This window comes from Cnephaeus nilssonii, assembly GCF_951640355.1.
Source record: "Cnephaeus nilssonii genome assembly, chromosome: 16".
Classification (NCBI taxonomy): domain Eukaryota; kingdom Metazoa; phylum Chordata; class Mammalia; order Chiroptera; family Vespertilionidae; genus Cnephaeus; species Cnephaeus nilssonii.
The window spans coordinates 50,900,994-50,922,539 of NC_137087.1; the positions used below are offsets into that span (position 1 = coordinate 50,900,994).

The window sequence follows — 21,546 nt, forward strand, 5'->3', positions numbered from 1 at the left end:
ACATAGAAAGTGTTTTTCTTCTTGCAGACCAGACAGGAAAACTGAATTATCTTCTGGTTTGTTCTATAGAGACTTCTCCAGAATCATAGCATCTTACATGCAGAAGGGAACTTGGGGTAATATAATCCAGTGTCTTCCAGTGACTGATCAGAAAGTTGTCAGGGCAGTTTGAAGGTCCTCTTGCCCAGAGTTCCCTCCCTGGCTTGAACATTTCGTATCCCTTTCCTGTGTTCCAGCCCTGACCTCTCTCCCTGAAACCACAGGCACCTCCTCCTTCATTCTCTCCTTGACTTGTGTTTCCCTAACCCAACCCTCAGTCTCAACCCTAACACAGATAAGCAGCCGTGTGCTGGAGGACTCAGAATTCTACCCCCGCTGGATCACGTACTCACTGCATATCTCTGGCCCTGGTTTTCCCAGCTGTAAAATGAGACATATGATCATACCTAACATTCACGTAGCTCTGAGATTTCACAATTCTTTGTAAGACATATAGAAAAACATCAAGGATTAAAAACAGCCATTGATTACATTTCTTAATAAAACTCTTTGTCAAAAGTTGACATTACAGACCAAGGGTTTTTCGATTTATTGAGATATAATCATATACCATAAAATTCACCCTGCTCCATACATTTTAATGGAATGGATGGATTCTGTGTAGCCTATTGAAAGATATGCTTGCCTTTCTTTTGTGTCCATCAATTTCTTTTTTAAATTGCTTATTTTTTATATAAATATTTTTTATTGATTTCAGAGAGGGAGAGAGAGAGAGAAACATCAACGATGAGAGAGAATCATTGATTGGCTGTTTCTTGCATGCCCCACACTGGAGATTGAGCCCGCAACTCGGGCATGTGCCCTTGATCAGAATTGAACCTGGGACCCTTCAGTCCACAGGCTGACTCTCTATCCACTGAGCCAAACTGGCTAGGGCTAATGGTTTATTTCTTATTATTTTGGTATTGTTTTCTGTTCTGGGTTTAGGAAAGGGCGTGGTTAGGATTTGGGGGCTGGGGTTGGTCCTGTCCTGGCACAGCCACCAAATAGTGATTTCAGAAATGGGTGGGGCCTTTGGGTGCTTGGCACCCTCAGCTGTGAATCCTGGCTCACAGCCTATGCTGCCCACCCCACGATTTAGGTTGAGCACCCCGCTGTGGAGGAACACGCTGGAGTAAGGTACTGCATGGGTCATGGAAAGGATCTTGGAGTTGAAATGCCTATTGTCAATCCTGATTCTCTAACCGTCTGTGACTTCGAACGTGTTCCTTGACCCAGCACAACTCCAGGAGTCACTATCTACCTGGACCACAGTGTGGCTGGTGACCCTGGAGGTGTGCAAGGAGAGCTCCGACTCCATCCCTCTGGGTCTCAGCTTCCACAAGTGTCAAATGTGGACACTGCATTCGATGATCTTCAAGTCTCTTTACAAGTTACAATGCCTGCCTGCCCACCCCCACCGCCAACCCCCGCCTTCCTCTCTCTCTCTCTCTCTCTCTCTCTCTCTCTCTCTCTCTCTCTCTCTCCCTCCCTCTCTCCCTCTCTCCCTCTCTCCCTCTTTCCCTCTCTCTTCCTCCTTCTTTCCCTTACTTTCCTTTACATCTCAGATATTTTCTTTTATTCAGGAAGGGGTGGGAGGCAGATGTGATGGACTGAGAGAGACTTTTCCCCAGCACATGAGTGTGCTCCTTCCTCTCCCAGCTCAATGGACGCCAAATTCCCTCGACCACTCAGCCCACTAATGTTCAGCATTATGCTCCTCCTCCTCCTCCCCTGGGTTATTGAACCTTTTTCTCCCCTAAAAGGCACTTTTCCCCATTGGTGGACCGGACCATGAACCCAAGTCCTACCTGCGTCCCTCTGGTGTTTGCAAGGCTGTCTCTGGTCTGATGACCTCTCTCGCTTTGTCTAGAAACCCGGGAAAAATGTGGCTGCCATCATCCAGGATATTCATTCCCAGAGGGAGAGGGACATGTTCCGGGAAGCAGACAGGTGAGGTCCTAGATCGCAGGGCATATGCTGGGCAGTTGGAACGTTCTCCTGTTTCTCATTCTGAGGGTATTTGAGTCATGCCCTGCCCTTGCCCCTGCCCTGTCCATCAATCTCTCTGCGCCCTACCTTTCCATGTGCCCGATGGAACACAATAGTCAGAAGTGCTGCTCAGGCTAAATTTCAGGAAAATGCAAGATGCTAAGCTTCCTTCCAGCGGCTCCTCCTTTGTTAGAAAGGACTATAGGAGAGGATCTTTGGTAATTGGCTCTTAGGGGAAGTCTATACTTTGCTAAAACAGCCTGAAAGTGTGTGTGTGTGTGTGTGTGTGTGTGTGTGTGTGTGTGTGTCTGCTAATTAGAGGCAGCTCTTGATTTTTGAAGGCTAAATGTAGATGTAGGAGTAGGAGTAGAGATGACCCCCCTAAAAGCAGCTACATGACTCATCACTCTGAACATTGAATGCATTAAATTTTCCAACTTATTTCTCCCAACTGAAGTTGTGACCGCACAGAGCTGTGGCTACAAGTTTGCCACTGTCGCTGCCCTACAAACGGGGTCCCTGTAGAGAGCCAAGGTGGAGAACAGCAGGAGTGGGCACCTGGCCTGCGTGCCTTGTGGTTCTTACCCAGGGCGGCCACAGATAGTGCTCTGACATCACTGCAAGGCGCTGAGCCCAGGCTGCTTCCCCTGAGGTCCAGGCAGCCTAGCCTGGTCCTAGGGAGCCACATCTCAATGTCCCCTGCTCAGTGAGGGCCGCATGGTCTTCCTGGATTTGGGAACTAAATGAAAATTGCCCATGCTTTCAGAATATGGGGTATGTGACTCAGTTTACCTGCTAAATAACTGAACAACCTTCAGAGAGAGAGAGAGAGAGAGAGAGAGAGAGAGAAAGTGTGAGTATCTGTATGTGTATGTTTTTGTATGTAGCTTTTTAGGTTTGGGATTTTTGTTTCTTTGTTTGTTTTTAAACCACAGTTATCTGGGTTTTTAAAAACACGTGCAAAGCCATACTGTGCCATCTGCAGTTCTGTGGTGGGAGGGTTGGGGAGGGGTGACCTAGGAGACCTTGCTGGGAACCTTAGGCAGGTCCGGGTCCTTTTCTGTGTTTCAGTTTCCTCATCTGAAAAACGACCAGGTCAGTGCTCTAAGGTCTCTGCCAACCCCAAAATGCCTTCCTAGTTCTTCTTTTTTGGAATCTCTGAGCCCACCCTCCCCTCCTCGCCCCCCAGCCATTAGCACCCTTATTCCATGCCCAGGATCTGAACAAATTGAGATGAGAAATAAGGAAAACGGAGGCCTAGAGGTCCCCTTTATGCTGATAGAGGTGGAAGTGGGGGAGTGGCTTCAGACATTGAACCCGAGGGCCAGACAGCCTTGCCCACCAGGCCGGAGCAGGGCAACCTCGCACCCCCGCCCCCCCACCTGCACACCCATGGGAAAGCTGAGCTCATTTCCAAGAGGGAGAGAAATGGGGCTGAGCCAAACCAGCCTGATTATTCATCCCAGTTCCAGGAGCAGGATGGGCGAAGGGGCAGAGCTAGCAGGGCTGAGCTCAGGGAAAACCCCTGCTTCTAGAAGCCGGAGGGAGGAGGAGTCATGATAAAGAGCGTCTGGCTGATGGGGTTATGTGCACAGACGGGCTATCTGGGCATGGTCTGGAGGGGTGCAGATTCTAAACCCCCTCCTTTGCTCCCTCACAGATACGGCCCTGAAAGGCCGAGGTCTCGCAGTCCTGTGAGCCGGTCACTGTCCCCGAGGTCCCACACGCCAAGCTTCACCTCCTGCAGCTCTTCCCACAGTCCTCTGGGCCCCTCGAGGGTTGACTGGGGCAATGGCCGGGACTCCTGGGAACACTCCCCCTACGCCAGGAGGGAGGAAGAGAGGGAGCCGGCCCCCTGGAGGGAGAACGGGGAGGACAAGAGGGACCGGACGGATGTGTGGGCCCATGATCGCAAGCACTACCCTAGGCCGCTGGACAAAGCCGAGTTAGAGGAGCGGCTCGAAGCAGGGAGGGGCCACCGAGAGAAGCACCCCAGGTCTGGGTCCCCCAACCCTCTCCACTCTGCATCAGGCTACAAGAGCCGGGAAGACGGCTACTACCGGAAAGAGCCCAAAGGCAAGTCGGACAAGTATCTGAAGCAGCAGCAGGATGCCCCCGGGCGGTCCAGGAGGAAAGACGAGGCCAGGCTGCGGGAGAGCAGACACCCCTACCCGGACGATGTGGCCAAGGAAGACGGGCTGGAGCCCAGGGTCCCCAGGGCCCCCGAGAGCACCAAGTCTAAGCAGAGTGAGAAAACCAGAACCAAGAGAGCCGACAAAGACCAAGAAGGAGCTGAGGACAGAAAAGAAAGCAGAATGGCAGAGAACGAGGTAATGATGTAATCTCCTCCACGGGGAAGAGAGGCGGGTTCCCACAGGTAATAAAGGGACTATCAGGATGATCAACAGTTACTGAATGAATGAAACGCTAACTGAATGTTTGTGCCAGGCACTGTGTTTAAGACTTTTTCTCAATCAAGTCTTTTAATCCTCGCAGCGATCCTATGAGGTAGCAATATTAATAATGTTATTATTACTCTAGATGAGAAATGGAGGCACAGAGAGCTTAAGTGAGTTGCCTAAGGACACACAGCCGGGAAATGGCAGAGCTGCAATTACACGTAGGTGACCAAATGCCATAGCACCTGTTGCCTTTCCTAGAAGTTAGGGAGGGACGGGGTGCAAAGGCCTCCGTGTTCCTGTTTGTCCAGGGTGGAGCGCCCCGAGGCGTTTGCACCCACAGACTCTGCCAAGGGAGATTAGATCTTTGGTCCACTCTGTCTCCTCTCCTGCCCAAGGCATCTACCAGTCCTGGGACCGCGAAGGGAGGCGGTAAAGGAGAAGCAGCCACCACCCATGAATTATACGTGGTGTGTCTCTCTAGCCACTGTCCACCGTGTTTTGCTTCCGCTGTAACAAAAATGGGCAGCAGTTGGCTGGCATCTGTCATCGAAGCGTCTGAAAGGCCTCATAACCTGCTGCGTGACTTCAGTTCACCCAGTGGGTCAGCAGGAGGCCTCTGGGTGCAAGGTTTATGTGCTAACCTGGCTTACACTTCCTTCTTGCTGGAACTACCTACGTTTCAGCAGGAGTGGGGCAGTGTGGGTTGAGGGGTCTGCACAGAGAACCCAGATTGGAATATCCCAACGTGCCTATCTTCTAGTCTGACCCAGGAGGTGGTGGCAATGCTGAGCCCAAATAAGGAGCCCAATTCTCAGCTCCATGCACGTTGAAGAGTCACACTTTCGGCCAGCGCGTTAGCATGCCACTTTGCAGGTAGTGTGCTCGGTCCACAGGGGAATAGGACACAGTCTGTGTGGAGGCAGAGGCCACAGTCTAATGGTGGAAGCAGACATACAGGAACCATTTGCAGACAGTGGAGCCCAGGCTGGAACAGATGAGCTGCTCTGTGGGCAGTTAGCTCTGCACAGAGGAGTATACCTTTGAGCTGAGCGTTGAAAGTGGGGGAAGACAGATCGGGAAGAAGCAAGGGCAAAAGTGAGAAAGACTGGCTGAAGAACCTGGAGATACTCCTCATGACTGTATCTTTAGGGCATATTAAAGGATCATGTTTTTACAAAGTAAAATCTTGGCTTCGTGCAAACATAAAATGATTGCGTTGTCAGAGCTGCTATTTAAGTCCTTAATGAATGAGGGAACCAGTAAGATGTAAAAGCCGGTTCCGAAGAGAAGGTAAAGATCAGGCAACAGGTAGAGGCAGTCAGGAATGTGGACACGGATTTGCTAACAGAGGCAAGCTGACCTCTTCCACGGGGAACCTGGGACCAGATAAAATTCCTTTGCATCTCCATGGACGAGAATCGCTTGCACGACTCTCAGTTATCTGCATTCACAGGGTTGTAAAGCAGCTCAGTTTAAGCGCAAGTCCAGACTCTCACAGAACCAGATACCCAAAGGGTGTGCTGGCAAACGGCCCAGCATTCCATGGAAGGGACACCGGTGATCTTTTTGCCCACTGCACGTTGCCACAGTTTGTCCTGACTGGCCTAGCAGGGGGAAGGTCAGGAGAGGAGACTAGGAAATGGGTAGAGGGGACGTGAAGGACCTCATGGGCCCCGCTGAGGGCTTGAACTGGATCCTGAGGGCTTATGGACAAGTGGGTGTGTTTAAGAAGAGTGTACAGTCTTCCCTCAGTGTCTCTGGGGACTGGTTCCAGGACCCCTGCAGATAATAAGATCCCAGGATGCTGAAATCCCTTATATAAGACAGTGCAGTATTTGCATATAACCTATACATATCCTTCGGTGAATTCTTAAATCTTCTCTAGATTACTTACATAATACCTAATACAACGTAAATGCTATGTAGATAGTTGTTATACTTTGCACTTCAGGGAATAATGGCAAGAAAAGAAAGTCTGTACATGTTTAGTATAGATGCCACGATGCAGTATACGTCAACAACAACCTAACTTTAGTTTTGAGAATTTCTATCCGATGCGCAGATGAGGAACCTGCAGATAGAGGGCCAACCATATATACCTGGAGATGTCCAAGGTGTTGGAGACAGGTCAGTGACTCAAGAAAAGGCACCGAGGGGCCGCGAGCACGGGCTCATGCCTCCAGTCTGGAACCATCTGTCCCCACAGCAGAGGGGTGGAGCTGCCCCTTCACACTCCGACCCCCACTTCTGAGACTCTTCTTTAGAGACTTTCTCCTGCTGTGTAGCCACTCTTCACTGGTTCGCACAACCCTTGCCCCCTTAAGGTGACACGCATGGTAGGTCACCCTGAGAGCCCCTGATGCAGAAAAGATTCAGAAAGCCCCGTGGGCTCCCCACAATTCTGGCCCTGTAATTCGTCTGCCTCTCAGAGCCCTAGAGTGGGGTCAGTAGGGACTAGTAGGGGTCCCCAACAGACTTCTTCTGTGGGTCTGAAGCCAGGGGCCCACCACGCGGTGGTGGAATACTAGCAGAACAGAGTTTTCCTCGCTGATCTCCGCTCTATGTTGTGATCTTGAGAACAACCCAGATCCCCAACCGGGCCGCCCAGGGCTCAGATTACAGACAGGAGGGGCTGGATTTGGGGATGAAGGCCACAGGGCTGAGGAGGTGTCCTTGCCTTTCTTCTAATATGCCAGGCACCTCCCACCACCAGGCGCACCCCTGAGTCCACGTGGGTCCCTCCTCACCTCTGCCTTTAGGCATTGTCACATCCCCACAAGTTTATCCTGGCCACAGCACCCAATCACACGACACACTTCTCTTCTTCCCTGCTTTCCTTTCCTTGGTAGCACCCATCTCCTTCTAACCGATCCCCTAACGCCTTTATTTATTTTATGTAGTGTCTGTATCCCCCCTGCCCCCACCCCCACCTCCAAGTGTAATGCCCATGAGGGCAGGCATTTTTGTCTGCTGTGCTCACTGCTGTGTCCCTCGTCCCTAGGTTAGAGTGGGCGTTCAGTGCGTACCTGTTGAAGACATGAATGACTGGACCCGGACTCTGGAAGCCAAGGCCTGGCTTCTGAGAACCAGGTCACACCCTGTTCTTCTCTCCCTCAAATTTTCTTGGTTGTGAAATGGCATGATCACAAGGCTGTGGTTGGCCTTTAACGAGCGTGTGCTCATTAGAAACCCTCTGGGTCTCTGGAGAAGGGCCCGGGCTGGCAGCGCTGCTGTCTGTGCTCTCGGTGCTGAGGGTGGCCAGGTGCATGCAGGAGAGCCACCCTGACTGCGAGACCATAGGCAGGAGGAGAGAGAGCAAGGCCATGGCTGGAGAGACCGTGGGAAAGAAGCACTCCTCCACCTGCTGGGAGGGAGTCGGGGGCTACACACCCAGACGCCCAGGGAGAGAAGCCAGGCAGGTGACCAGGCCAGATGGAATGAGTGAAGCCAGGTGGAGAGATGGGACCGTGGCAGACCGAGGAGGAGGCGCCTTGTGTTGGGAGCAAGCAGCCAGCCACTGCTCAGCTCCATCCTGGGTCTGCCGTCCGGAGCGCATGCCCTGGGCTGTCAGATCTCCCGTTCCTTAGAGCAAGACCAGAGCCCAGCTGTCTGTTAAAATTTCCTACGTGTTAGAAACTATAGACCAAAACATGCCGGGGACAGATGGAGCCCAGAATGCGGCCACGGGAATAAACAATCCACGGGAAGGAGACATGGAAAACCACTTACTCTCTATTCAGAGGCCAGACAGAGACCCAAGCACACGGAGGCAGGTGCAAGCTTGTTATTCCCTCCACCCTCTCCTGCCAGCCTCCATTCTTTTACCGACCAGTATCCATGGAGCACTCAGCACTGGCGCTCGGTTGTGAGTGAAGCTGAAATGACCCCTGATCTCATGGAGCTCATGGTCTAGTGCAGTGATGGGCAACCTTTTGAGCTTGGTGTGTCAAACTTCGCCAAAAAACTGAGCATAACTCGGGTAGTGTGTCACTTTGAGGAAAAAACATTATTTTGCAAATGTTTCATCCTCAGCATGCGGCCGCCTCAGCGGCCACGTGTCATCAGAAATGGCTACGCGTGTCAGTGCTGACACGCGTGTCATAGGTTCGCCATCACTGGTCTAGTGGAAAGACAGATGAATCAAATAATTCCTCAAGTGAGCAGGAGAGTGTGAGTGTTCAGGGCTAAGAAGGAGATGGAGGCACACATTGCTGTCAGTGCCTGTAACTAATCAGAGGCTTCCCTAGGTTAGGATGTGACTGTTGAGATTTGAAGGGATGGTGGATATTTACTGGGTGGAAAGGAAGAAGAGCAGACGGAGGGAACAGCATGTGCAAAGGCCCAGGGGCTGGAGGCCAGAGCTGCTGGAGCAGAGAGACTGGGTTAGAATGGTCAACAAAGGCCATGTCATGAGGGGCCTTGGAGGCAGGTGAAGGATGTTTGTGTATCCTAAGTGCAAGGGGAGGCAAAGAAAATGTTTAAGCAGGACGGTGCAGTGAGGGTATGATGGGTTTTTTTATTTTGGAGTGATCATTCTTGATCGCCTTGGGGAGAATAGACTTGGGAGGAGGGAGAAGGTCACAGAGCAGAAGGGGGAGACCGGTTAGGAGGAGGTTTAGTGGTGGCCATGGCCCTGTGGTGACAGGGCCCCTGCTTGCAACAATTGGGACCTAGTTTCTTGGTCCATGAGCTGGTGTGGGCCATGGGTGCATTGGCAGCATGTGTCTGTTCCCCTTAAGCTGCTGCTGTCACCGGGAAGTTGTTCCAAGGCCAAGGCCAGGGGTGCACGGAAAGCACTGCCCTGTCGCCGTGTGTGCAGGGAGGAAGGGCAGGGTCCGCCGGGTGGGGGCTTTCGGCCTGCCCTGCCCCTCCCAGCATCAACCGGAGAGGCTCTCCTTACTGTGTTGACCTAGGAGTGTGGCTGCAGTAACTGCTTGGGAAGGGGAGGGTTATGTATTTCGACAAGGGAGGGCCATGGGTAATTTATGCAGAGAGATAAAAATAAACAACAGCGGTGCCCTGCTGGTAGACGCTATGGGTTCTGATGGCTAAAATGGCATTTGGACCTGCTGTGCACTCAGGTTAGCTCCAAAGGCATGAGCAGGGGTTTGGTGGAATTTTGTACTCCAAACACTGAAAGAATAAGGACTTGAGGATTTGAACTGTCCCCGCCTTGTCCATAATAACTGGTTAAACCAGTTAGTCCCGAGCTCCTGCCCCAGCTGGCTCCTCTCAGCTCCGGTGAGGTGTGTCTGCTTTGAAGGAATCAGAAGTCGGAGTCATTTACTTCAAACCAACCTCAGGCAAAAATGTGGAGAAAATGCAACTTGCCCCTGGGGTCCCCAGGAACAGTCATTGATTTGGTGGCCAAAATTTAAATCACGGAAGAATATCCTCCCAAAACTTCTGAAGCAGAAGTGGGAAGACTTTTTCTACAAAACGTCAGATAGTAAATACGTTAGGCTACGTGGACCAAGGAGAAAATGGAAGATATTATAGAGGTACTTATATAATCGTTCAAAATGCAACTACTTAGAAATGTGAAAAGCATCGTTAGCTCCCAGACTATACCAAGAGGCACTGGGTCAGATTTGGCTTGAGGACTGTAGTTTGCTGACCCCCGTGTTAAAGGCTGGTGAGAGACCCTAATTCTCAACCCAGACATTTGCTTTCAGTTGTTCCGTTTCCCGGATGAGCACCATTCTGAGGGGCTTAATTTGAGGGGGGCGTTAGAAGGAAGGGAGAAGGGATGGCCAGTTGGGGCTGTCGCTCCAGGACAGAGATAGGGCACAAGAGCGGTGAGAGGGCCACTGACTGGGTGACAACCTCCTTCGTACCCATACATGGGCTGGATGTGATTTTTTATGGCCAAGACAGATCTGTTGGGGAGATGTCACCGTGATGGTTGTTCACCCCAGGGTCAGTTCACCCTTGGCTCTCTATTCACCCTCCCTGTGTACAGGTTTCACATCTGTAAGAAGTGCCCCGTTTGCCAGGGGTTTCCGACCTCCTAAAGGTATCCGTCCAGCCCTGAAGACATTTCTGATATCTGGGCCTCCATTAGTCTGTGTGACCTTGAACAAGTTACTTAACCTCTCTGAGCCTCAGTTCCCTCATCCGAACAATGCAGATGATAAGAGTCCCTGCCTCTGAGGGGTTTTGTGAGGAGAGAAGAAACGTATGTGCAACAGCCCCGGCAGCTGTTAGCTGTGCTCAGTATCGTTGTTTCTCGTGGTGTTCCTTTCTCTCTGTGCCACTGCTGACTGTTGTTTTGGTTTGTTCTGTTCTTCCTTTGGCAAGGTTGGAAAGGGGGACGTGGAAGAAAGCCCCCCGTCAGTGGACCGGCACGGGAGGGAAGCAGAGTCCTCTGATCCAGAAAATACAAGAACCAAGAAGGTAAAGTTTGTCGCAGAAGCCGACCGTGTAGCCATGTCTGCACTACGGTCACTGGGGACCAAGCGACAGAGTCCCCGTCCCGCCCAGTGACGCCTGCTCTGTGGGATGTGCTCGAGGGCCCACCAGTGGTTCCATGAATGAAGCCGCGTCCCAGCACGCCCTGGAGGACCGGCTCCGCCTGTGTTCTCCGTGTACTCCTTATGGGGAGATCTTGACCGCATGCCTGGGCTCTGCCGTACTCTCCAGCAAGTTGGCTGCGCTCATACGAGAAAACATGTGCCCAAAAAAAGACTCGGGCTTCAGAGCCAGGTGCCCAAAATAGGCAGGTCCCTTGAGAGAGGCTGGGACAGGAAGGGGGGCTCTGGGCACTCCATCTGGGGCCATGACCTCAGCAGGCCCAGACCCTGGGATTAACAAGACATCTCCTGTGCTCATAAAGATTATTTGACACAATTAAAGTGGAAAACACACACACACAAAAAAACAGAGTGCTCGGGCTGCCACAGCTCAAAGAGATGTCCCTGGAATGTGGCCAGCTTCGTGCCTTCCCGGTCAGGAGAGGCGGAGGGATGGGTGTCACTGGCCAGGAAGCTGATCTCCTAAATCTGGCTGTTGGGCCCGTAGGCTGCTGGGGATACTAGGGGACAGCTTTGGGGGAGGGGCCGACGATGAGCCGGGCTGTGGAAGTCGCACCCTTGCTGGGAGAGGGTACTTGGGGGAATTTTAGGGGGGACTTTCCCACAGTTACATTTAGCGATGCTTTACATACAAGGAAATCACCCTAGCAAGTTGATCTATTTAGAGTTTACGAATTAATCATCCATCCAAAATCTGTTTATTGAGCACCTATTATGTACCGGTAGTTGAAATGCGTTGTGTCACTTTAAACAGTGGTAGGTTAAGCATTAAGGGCTTATTCCAAATCCTGTGCTGTTTTGAGCCTCATCCTAGGGATGAATCAGTGATGTGGGACTCGAGTGGTGCCCAGTAAATGTTCCCAGGTAGAGGTAAGAATGCTCAGGATCACTCTGATTTGAGGGGACCTGGGGTCGAGCGAGGCTCGTGCCCTCTGGTAGAAGACCGAGACCTGTTCCTCAGCCACCCTCTGACCTCCATCCTGCGTTTTTATTCAGGATCAAGACTGGGAGAGTGGAAGCGAAGCAGAGGACGAGAGCTGGTACCCCACAAACATGGAGGAGCTGGTTACAGTGGACGAGGTGGGGGAGGAAGAGGATTTTATCATGGAACCGGACATCCCAGAGCTGGAAGAGATCGTGCCCATTGACCAGAAGGACAAATTGTGCCCAGATATGTGTCCCTGTGTGACCACCGCCTTACACCTGGACTTGGCCAAGGATTTCACCAAGGAGGGAGTCAAGACCATAGGTAACGGGGCTACGGAAATCAGCCCCAACTCTCCCAAAGGAGGGCCGTCTGCCCCCACGAGCTGTCCCAGTGACATGGACGTGGAAATGCCTGGCCTAAATCTGGAGGCTGAGCAGAAGCCAGCTGAATGCGAGACTGGCCTCTCGCTGGAGGGTTCAGATTGCTACGAGAAGCAGGCAAAGGGAGCAGAGAGCTCAGATGTTCGTCTGTCCCCTACACTCCAGCAAATGTCTTCCCCCAAGCCAGCCGAGGAGAGGGCCCGGCAGCCCAGCCCGGGTCTTGTCGACAGCAAGGCCACGGGGACTCCCGAAGATGGGGCTTGTGGAGGAAGTCCCCCGGAAGAGAAAGCCGGCCCCCCCGCCGACACCGACCCCCAAAGCCAGGCTTGCCAAGGAGTGTCGACCCAGGGTAACTACCTCCCTTTGTCCCTGTGTGCGTGGGCAGATGGGCCACGGCTCCCCTGGAGAAGGGAGTGGGCCGGAACGGACATGGGTAAGGTCTCAGCCAGCGTTTAGGCGGGTGCAGAAAGTGAGCTGCTAAAAGCCTGGTTAAAGTGTTGGAGCTTTCAGGCAAATGGTGCAGAGGAAATCAGATAGGAGGTCACATGTGTTCTGAGAAGCAAACTCAGATAGGGCAGCCTTCTCTGAATTTATGGGAGCCCAGATGGACGCTGACAACGACAATTAGCAAAAGTTTTGAATTATCAGCCAAAGTTCCCCGGGGCCAGCCAGCCGGCGCTCTGTCTGCAGGACAGAGGACCACCCAGGCTGCTGTTTCTGTGAGGCCCCAGGGAGGGGAACGGGATGAGGGGGGGCGGTTGGGGATGGGGGGGGGACGGAAAGACAGTGGGAGGTCCAGGAAGGAGCGGGCAGGGGGAAGAATGAGGGGCTCACGAAGGGGGATGCCCGTCCCCCTTCTTCCCGCCTCAGACCCACTTTTCTCCAGGGTCTGATGGTGAAGCAGGACTCGCCCCAGGACCTTCCGCCGGAGGGGATGCTGTGTCTGTGCCTGGCACTATGACATCATGAAAAACAGAGTTTAAAATAGGCTAAGCCCTGTGTTCTCTGCCAAGTGGAAACTAAGATCCATCCAGGGCCGGGGGGCAGGAAGGGGGAGTAGCCGTCCACGTCCTCCCGGGGAAAAGAAGGAGAGGTTCGTGTCACAGAAAGCCTGCAGCCTTTGAGGGGCTGGAGTCCGGGGGACAGGCTGAAGTAAGGGGGCAGAGACTAAGGAAAGGCGGCACGGTCCACAGTCCCACCCGGGGCTGTGCTGGCAGCGTGCTGGGAGCTGGGCCCCGGCTTTCCTCTGTGTCAGGCTGACCTAGCTGTTTCCACCTGCGTGGCTCCGAGTCTCCATGGAAACTCTGTCATGTGCTGCCTTGTTGCTAGAGAAACGCCGGGGCCTGGGCTGTATCCAGAGAAGGCCAAGAATAAAGGAGTGAAACGTTCACCTTGCTCCACTAGAAACCGCCCCCCCCCCCCCCCACACACACACTTTTTTCTTTTCATGGTACAGGTCTCAACATGCACTGGCATGCGTGGCTCTTTAGCTCACCCAGGGTTTGGAGTTCGTATTTAATAACACGAGCGTGGGGTGAGAGAAAGGCATGGCCTTCCCCAGCTGCCTCGGGGCTCCTGTGGACGTCAGCACCCTGTAATTGCCCTTCAGTAATTCTTCCTCCTGCAGAGATGGGGTGATACGGAGTTGGGGGAATGGGTGCGGATCATCCCCACCCAAGGCATCAGCAGCCGCCCCCCCCCCCCAGGCCCAATGCAAAGATGGGCCGCGTTGTCCTGTGTGGCGTTCTCTTGGCAATGGGGAAGCTCTTCAGTTATAGCACTTGGGTCCTAACGAGCAGTCCTGGCCCCGGCCTGGCCCCGGGTAATTAAGGAGTCCCAGGGCCAGCCCTGATCCCGCAGCAGCGCGGCCAAGGGCATTTCCGGGGTTCGCGGAGGCATGTCGTGTTTCATCAGTTCTTTGCTCTGGCTCATGTTTTGCAGAAAACTCCAGGTACCTGGAAATGAAATCCCTGGACGTGAGGTCACCGGAGTACACGGAAGTGGAGCTGAAACAGCCCCTTTCTTTGCCTTCCTGGGAACCGGAGGATGTGTTCAGTGAGCTCAGCATTCCTCTGGGTAGGTCCTTCCTGCGAATTCAGCCCCAGGAAGCGAGAGCTCCCTAGTAACGCCTCGGAGCTTGGCACTTGGTCCATGTCTGATGCAATCACCTACGTTGGCAAGGTGCTACCTTAAAGCCTCTTGCCATGGCAGGCTCCCATCGGAGAGCAGAGACTCTGGGGACCAGGCCTTGCACGGCGCTCCCCGGGAGCCAGAGCTCGGGGTTGGGGGCTGCTTCCTGCCAGGAAAGGCTTTCTTCCTGAGCGGCAGCCTTACCGGGCGGGAAGCAGAAGCCCCACGGCTGCATGGCTTCTGTCTTCCCTGTGGTCCTTGGCCAGCCCTTCCCGAAACAGGGCTGCCTCTTCTCTCTCTAGGGTGATTAGCTTCTCTGAGGCAATGATGCTGAAGGGGCTGTTGGGGGCAGGCTCTATGTAATTGACAGTGGGGGGCACTGAACAGAGAGGGACCTGGGGCCCAGCCTTCTCCATACTGGGTGAGTACTTATCCTCAGGCAAATCATGCCCAGGAATGGTTTTCGTCTTGGGGTATTTTTCCCCAGTCACTCCAAGTCCTTTAGTAACAAGTCGACTAATGAGAGAGAGAGAGAGAGAGAGAGCGAGAGAGAGAGAGAGAGAGAGAGAGAGAGAGAGAGAGAGAGAGAGACTGACTTTTCTCAGAGAGCTTGGGAGCGGGAGGTGCTGTCAGGGTTCACATGGCCAGGGAAGGTAACCCAGCCAGAGGCCGAATAGAGATCAGGCCTCTGTCCAGGGGAGTAGCTGGTGGCGTGAGGGGGGAGGTCTGCAGGGTGGGAGACGCTGATGGGGGATGGCTTAGCTCCAGGACAAAGGGATGGCACCGCCTCACACAGAGCCATGGGTTGGGCGTTCCTGGGCCTTCGTTCCCTCATCTGTAATGTGGGAATGGACCAGATCGGTGGTTTTTCAGTGGCGGAAGGAAGTGTTGGAGTGGGGCGGGGAGGGAGGTTAGTAATAGAGCCACCTAGGACACATTTTCAAAAAGGAGAGTTAACTAGAGTTTCAGGGTAGGGAGTGAAGGTCCTTTAAGAAGGTTCCGTGGGAGCTGACACCACCGCTAAGCCAGTGACGCCCACTTCAGCCAACGTCACCTTTGAGTCTTTGCGTTGACCCTGAAAGGTTGGAAAGCGGCGAGACAAAGGAGTAGCAGCTGCTCAGAGAGGAGCTTGGGAAGGTGCCGTCAGGAAGTGGGCGACGTGTGGGCTATGTGATGGCCACTGCCAGTGACCGCGTGTCTGCTCCAGCAGGGAGGTCAGTATGGAGGGTCACCCATTTCGTCATGCTTCTCTTTTCTTTTCTTAAATATTTTATTGATTTTCCACAGAGAGGAAGGGAGAGGGATAGAGAGTTAGAAACATCGATGAGAGAGAAACATCGATCAGCTGCCTCCTGCACACCCCCTACCGGGGATGTGCCCGCAACCAAGGTACATGCCCTTGACCAGAATCGAACCTGGGACCCTTGAGTCCGCAGGCCAACGTTCTAGCCACTGAGCCAAACCGGTTAGGGCTTCTCTTTTATTTTTTTTTAAGTTTCTTATTCTTTCTGTTCTCCAAGTGTATCTTTTTCATAAAGTGAGATGGAAAAGAAAATGTCCTTTTGTTTTTTTAAGGGATAAATTTGCTGCGTAGCCTCCAGCATGCCTCAGGATAGAAACTAAAAAGAAGAAACACTGACCTTAGAATGAACTAAGAGGACTGCACAGGGGCCCTGGGTATTGTAACCCTGAGGAATAGTGGTGAAGGCCGCCTTTCAGGAAAAGGGTGCTAGACAGTTCATCCATGCATTCTTCATGCATTCAGTCCGTCAGCAGCACCTACTGTGTGCACGGCTCTGTCCTGGGCACTCCGGAGTTGGGGGAGGGACCGAGAAATGTAACACAAGTCTCTCGTCATTCAAGAACTTGGAATCTAATTGACACACAGAAGCAAAAGATAAGAACAAAATCTGCTACCTTATAATTTATATCTTTTTATTACTGTTTTTCATTACAAAAAGTGTGAAAGATTACTGTAACAAATTTTAAAACTAAGAACCACATAAAGTAAATATTGAATGTCATATCTCTTCCCCCAGCCTCTCCCCAACTCCAGAGGTAGCCATTGTCATATCCTCAAAAAGTTTTCCTCCCACAAAAACAGGATCACACTATATACATAATGTTCAACAATTTGCTTTTTTAATCTAACAGTGAATCTTAGAGGTCTCTTCATATCAGTACATAGAAAATTCATTCTTTTTAACCACTGCAAATACTCCATCTTAAAGATGCCCCGTAACTTATTGAACCACTGTACTGGTGAATACTTAGGATGCTTTAAATCTCCCCCCCCCCCCCCGTTATTAAAATGCTTTAATAACTTAGCTTTTATCATTTGCCATGCAGGCACCATTCCTGGTGTGTTGCATGTATTATCTCATTTAGCTCTCTGAAAACTCCTATGAGGTCAGCAATATTTTTATTCCCGTGTCCCAGATCAGAAATGTGAGATGCAGGGTTACAAAGCTACAGATCAGCCAGGACTGGGGCCGGGACTTCAATCCCGGTAGTTTCACTCTAGGACCAGGCTGCCTCTGTGCTCTGCTGCCTCCTAGGCGAGCTGTCACCTTTGTCCGTGTGCCAGTGTTTCTGGAGGGCAGCGTCCTGGCCTGGGGCTTGTGTGGTCATACGTATTTGCAGTTTAGATGTTCATAATTGCTACTAAATTGCACTCCAGAAGGATTACACCAGTTTTAACTGCTACCTTGAGTGAGAGTTCTCATTCTCCACATCCCAGCCAACGTTGGATACTACCAGCTTTTATTTTTTAAAATATATTTTTATTGATTTCAGAGAGGAAGGGAGAGGGAGAGAGAGATAGAAACATCCATGATGAGAGAGAATCATTGATCAACTGCTTCCTGCACGCTCCCCACTGGGGATGGAGCCCGCAACCCGGGCATATGCCCTTGACCGGAATCAAACCTGGGACCCTTCTGTCCCACTGAGCCAAACCGGCTAGGGCTACTATTAACTTTTCATTTTCACCAACCTATTAGGAGGAACGTGGCATCTCATTCTGATTTTTGAAGCACCTCTAGTGAGGTGTAATTGATGTACAATGACGTACACACGTTTAAAGTGTACTGTCTGATCAGTTTTGTCAAATGTATATACCTGTGAGATCATCACCACAATCGGGATAATGAACATATTCATCACCACCCCCCCCCCCCGCCCCCCAGTTTCCTGATACTCCTTTGTAATCCCTCTCTTTTCATACCTCAATCCCAGGTAACCACTGATGCCAGTTTGGACGCTAACTACTAGTTTGCATTCTAGAATTTTATACAGAGGGAACATACGGGATGACGGTTTTTGGCCTGGCTTCTTTCACTCAGCGTAATTGTTTTGAGATTCATCCGTACTGTTGGGCGAGTCCACAGTTGGTTTCTTTTTATTGTGGAGGAGTATTGCACTGTGGATACCACGTTTGGTTTATTCGTTCACCCGTGGATGGGCACTTGAGTCGTTTTGGTTTGGCGCTGGTAAAAATAGTCGTTTCGTACTTGATTATCGCTTTGAAACCCATGATCTCATTGATCTCTGGGGGTGGGGCGGGGTGTGTGGTACTATTTTCCGCATTTGACAGGCGAGGAAACTGAGGCCCAGAGACTTCCCTACGACCACACGGCGAGTTCAGGTCAGGACGGAGGATTTCCAACCTGAGACCACTCTGCCCTCCTCTTCCCCCAGTTCAGGCAGCCGTGTAGGGAAGGCAATTGCGTGCTGTGGGTCAGAGCACGGACTGCGGAACCTGACTCCCTGGGTTCAAACCCAGCTGGCGGGGGGCAAAGAGCAGCTTACTTCATCTCCCTGCTTGGCGTTTTTCATCTATAAATCAGGCATAGTCACAGAAGCCTACCATGCCAGGTTAATTTGAGGATTTAAATGAATGAATACTTGTGAGGTTTTAGTGTCTTCCCGTGGGAGGTACTTAGAAAGGGTTGTCTGTTGTTATTATTTGTTCCTGAAGGAGTTATTGAGACCTACTATGTTTCCTCTCACTCGGGCTGCATAACCCTTCACCTCCAGGATCGGCCACTGTTGCAGAGGGACTTCTAGAAAGGTGGGGGACAGAGAGGCAGAATGAGGAGTGCAAGGTCTGGGCACACCATGAGGAGGAAAGGGAGGTGAAGGCCCCTTGCTCAGGGTCTGGGGTGGGCATGGTGGAAGGGTGGGCGGCTCTGGGTGACCCCAGGCAGTGCGAGCCTGCCAAGGCCTGCTCTTAACCAGAACCAAAGGGCATTGCCTGCAAAAAGCAAGCTTCCCCTCCACCCATCCCAGGCTTCGCTGGGATGACGGAGTTGTAATTACCCGCCAGGAGCTATTATTAGAAGGCAAATGCCGCTTTAATTATTGCACTTAAAGAGGCTGAAATAGGGGAGGACCAAGTGGCTCCAGAACCTGTCGGGGCTGTGGCAGTGTTTCTTGATGCTGCCGCTTCCCTTGGCTCTCACATGCCAGAGGCGACCTGAGGCGGTGTGGGCCTCTGTGGCAGCTCCCAGGTACTTGGGGGAGTTCCCAGGTGTCTGGGGATCCTCCCCGCCAGACTTCCCAGCGCTGCCTCTGACCGGCCGCTGGGCGGGGCAGCGAGGAGAGCTGCTGCCAAGCCGTGGAGTCTGGGCTCCCCCCCCCCCCCCCCCCCCCGGCCGCGGGGAAAGGATGGAGGGCAGGAAGGCGAACGCGTGGGAGGTCGGCCTCTGTAGAGAAATGTCTAACGTGTGGAAACAGATTTTCTGAGCACCAGGCAAAACGAGAGGCGCTTCCCTATAGCACCATTTGTGGTGTGATTATCCCTGTTTCCCAGATGAGGAAACTCATCTCAGGAAGTTGAGTAGCCTGGTTGGTGTGGCTCGGTGGTTGAGCGTCAAACTCTGAACCAGGAGGTCACCGTTCGATTCCCAGTCAGGGCTCATGCCCGGGTTGTGGGCTCTATCCCCAGTAGGGGACGTGCAGGAGGCAGGCTGTCAATGATTCTCTATCATCATTGATGTTTCTCTCTCTCTCTCTCTCTCTCTCTCTCTCTCCCTCTCCCTTCCTCTCTGAAATTGATTAAACAATATATTTAAAAAAAAAAGAAAGAAAAGAAGGTTGACCAATGTAATGTACCTGAGATCACTGGGTAAGGAAAAGAGCTAGGTCTGTCTAACTCTAACTTCCATTTTGCTCCCACCACCCTGTGGCTTCCGAGCTCTTTGGCCATGGGAGCGTTTGTGGAAGTGAAATCTCACCCGGGAGACCGCAGGCGGTAGCTGTGCTGCTTGGGTTGACAGGGGCCCGGGCTGCCACCTCAGGCCCTGCTGCGCGCTCTGCGCCGGTTGCTGAGCCAGCCGCACCCCTGCTGGGCACCAGGCAGGGGCTGGAGGCCTCTCGGGAAACCTGGAGCATCCTGGAGGCCTCAGCCAGGCTCTGCAGGGCAAACCCAAGGCTGCTTTCCTGGAGCCAGCCGGTTGGCGACCCTGCAGGGTCTGGGGCAGGGCAGACGGGGTGGCCCTGATCACAGGCTGCGTCTGCTCCCGTGGCCTCGGGCGGTGCCTCTCCTTTTCTAGTTGCCCTTATCTTGTCTGCGTGAGCCTCTGCTCGCTGCAGCAGCAGCCAGGGCCCGCTTGTGAGGAGGAAGGGCCAACTGCTCACTCCCCGGCACGACAGGGAGCGGAGGGAAGGACTCAGCCTCCCTCTGGGCAGCGGGGCCTGAGGGAGGCGGCCTCCCTTCTGGGGACGGCTGTAGACGCCTGAGGCCGAGGGCAGGGCACTGTGTGCGTGGCAGTTGGAGAGAACTGGGGGAGGAGGTGGCCCAGGCCAGAACCGCAGAGGAGCAATCCGTCCAGGCAGGGGTGGGCAGGCCTGGGCGCCCTCCTCCCTCAGGCCTGCCCTCCACACTGAAAAGTGGCTTTTTTTTTTTTTAATAGAAAAAAAAGTGGTAATTACAAGCCTTTGCTTCCCTATGATGGGGCCTCCTGGGCACTCGGCGGAAAGGGAAGGAAGCCCCAGACTGGTAGAGGCCTGGCCTGGGTCCCTCTCTGCAAGAAGCTACGCTTCCCGGCTTCCCTGGTGTGACCTCCCAGGCTCCCTATCCCCTACGCCCCCCACTCCTCACCCTCCACCCCCTCTCCCTGCAGTGGGAGTTAACCCAGCCCCCCATTCCCTCCTCCCACCGTGGCCAGCTCTCCGCCCACCCCCAGGAGGGCAGTGGGAGCTAACCAGCCGGCTGTGGCTGCAGCAAAGCCCAGCCGCAATGTGTCAGCACAGGCAGGGTGGGGCCCCGGCCTGCGTCCTGCGCTGGGTCCTGCCTCTCAGCCCTCACGCCCTGCTCTCCAGCTGGCGCCGGGCAGTCAGGTGCCTGAGAAACTGAGGCGTGGGCGGGGTCAGCTGACTCTCCCAGGCACACAGGTTCTCAGCGCCAGGTCTGTGCCCTCTCAGACCCAGACTCTTTCCACTCTGCTGACAGTGTCCTCGAGAGGGAAACTGCGCCCCTCAAACACCTTGGTGGAGGCTGGAGCAGCCGCTGTCCCCTCAAAGATGGATTTCCTGGGCTAAGACACTCACTTCTCTGGCTGCCGGGCCACTGTTTTCTTTCCTTAGAATCCAAAGGCCTCCCAGATTCTAAAATGACACATTGAGATACTATGAATTGATGGTTCAGATGTAAAGACTGGAGAAAGACGGGGCAATGTTTATGATACACTAGGACATGAAAAAGGGGGGAGACACATTGCACTTAGGGTGTAATTAAAACTGCCCCCTTCTCCCGAAGAAGGCTCTCCCTATAGATAGTGTGGAAGAAAATGTTTAGATTGGGAAGACTCTGGGTGAGGTTTCCTCACTTCTGTTTATTTAAAAGGTTTTCTCTGGTGAACATCATTCTAAAACAAACCAGCGAAAATGAGAGCATTCTTCCAGAGTCCTGGCCACAAGCGCTGCAGAGAGGGGTAGATGACAGAGGAACGACATCCAACAAGGGAAATGAATGAAACCTCCTCCCTCCTCCTTTCCCCAGAAGCGGGCTGGGACCAGGAGAGCCTGGACCTAGTTCCCAGAGGCCCTTGCAGAGCTGCAGAGCGTATTCTTGCTCAGCATGGCCATGCCTTCCACTCACAGCCACCTGTGAATGAAATGGGTGTTACTCTCTTCCTGCC

At 52.9% G+C, this 21,546-nt stretch overlaps 1 protein-coding gene across 2 annotated transcripts in view; it reads left to right on the forward strand.

Moving 5' to 3' along the window:
• Positions 1-21,546, forward strand: part of RBM20 (RNA binding motif protein 20) — a gene marked incomplete at its 5' end in the record, with an annotated part of 184,413 nt that overhangs the window by 158,073 nt on the left and 4,794 nt on the right. Inside the window, 5 exons of one of the 2 annotated variants that reach the window (XM_079794193.1) lie at positions 1,913-1,992; positions 3,692-4,361; positions 10,743-10,829; positions 11,963-12,623; positions 14,216-14,350. In XM_079794193.1, the coding sequence (XP_079650319.1) occupies positions 1,913-1,992; positions 3,692-4,361; positions 10,743-10,829; positions 11,963-12,623; positions 14,216-14,350 (1,633 nt within the window). Of the gene's footprint in view, positions 1-1,912; positions 1,993-3,691; positions 4,362-10,733; positions 10,830-11,962; positions 12,624-14,215; positions 14,351-21,546 lie in introns of both variants that reach the window. The other variant, XM_079794192.1, reaches the window with a different exon arrangement.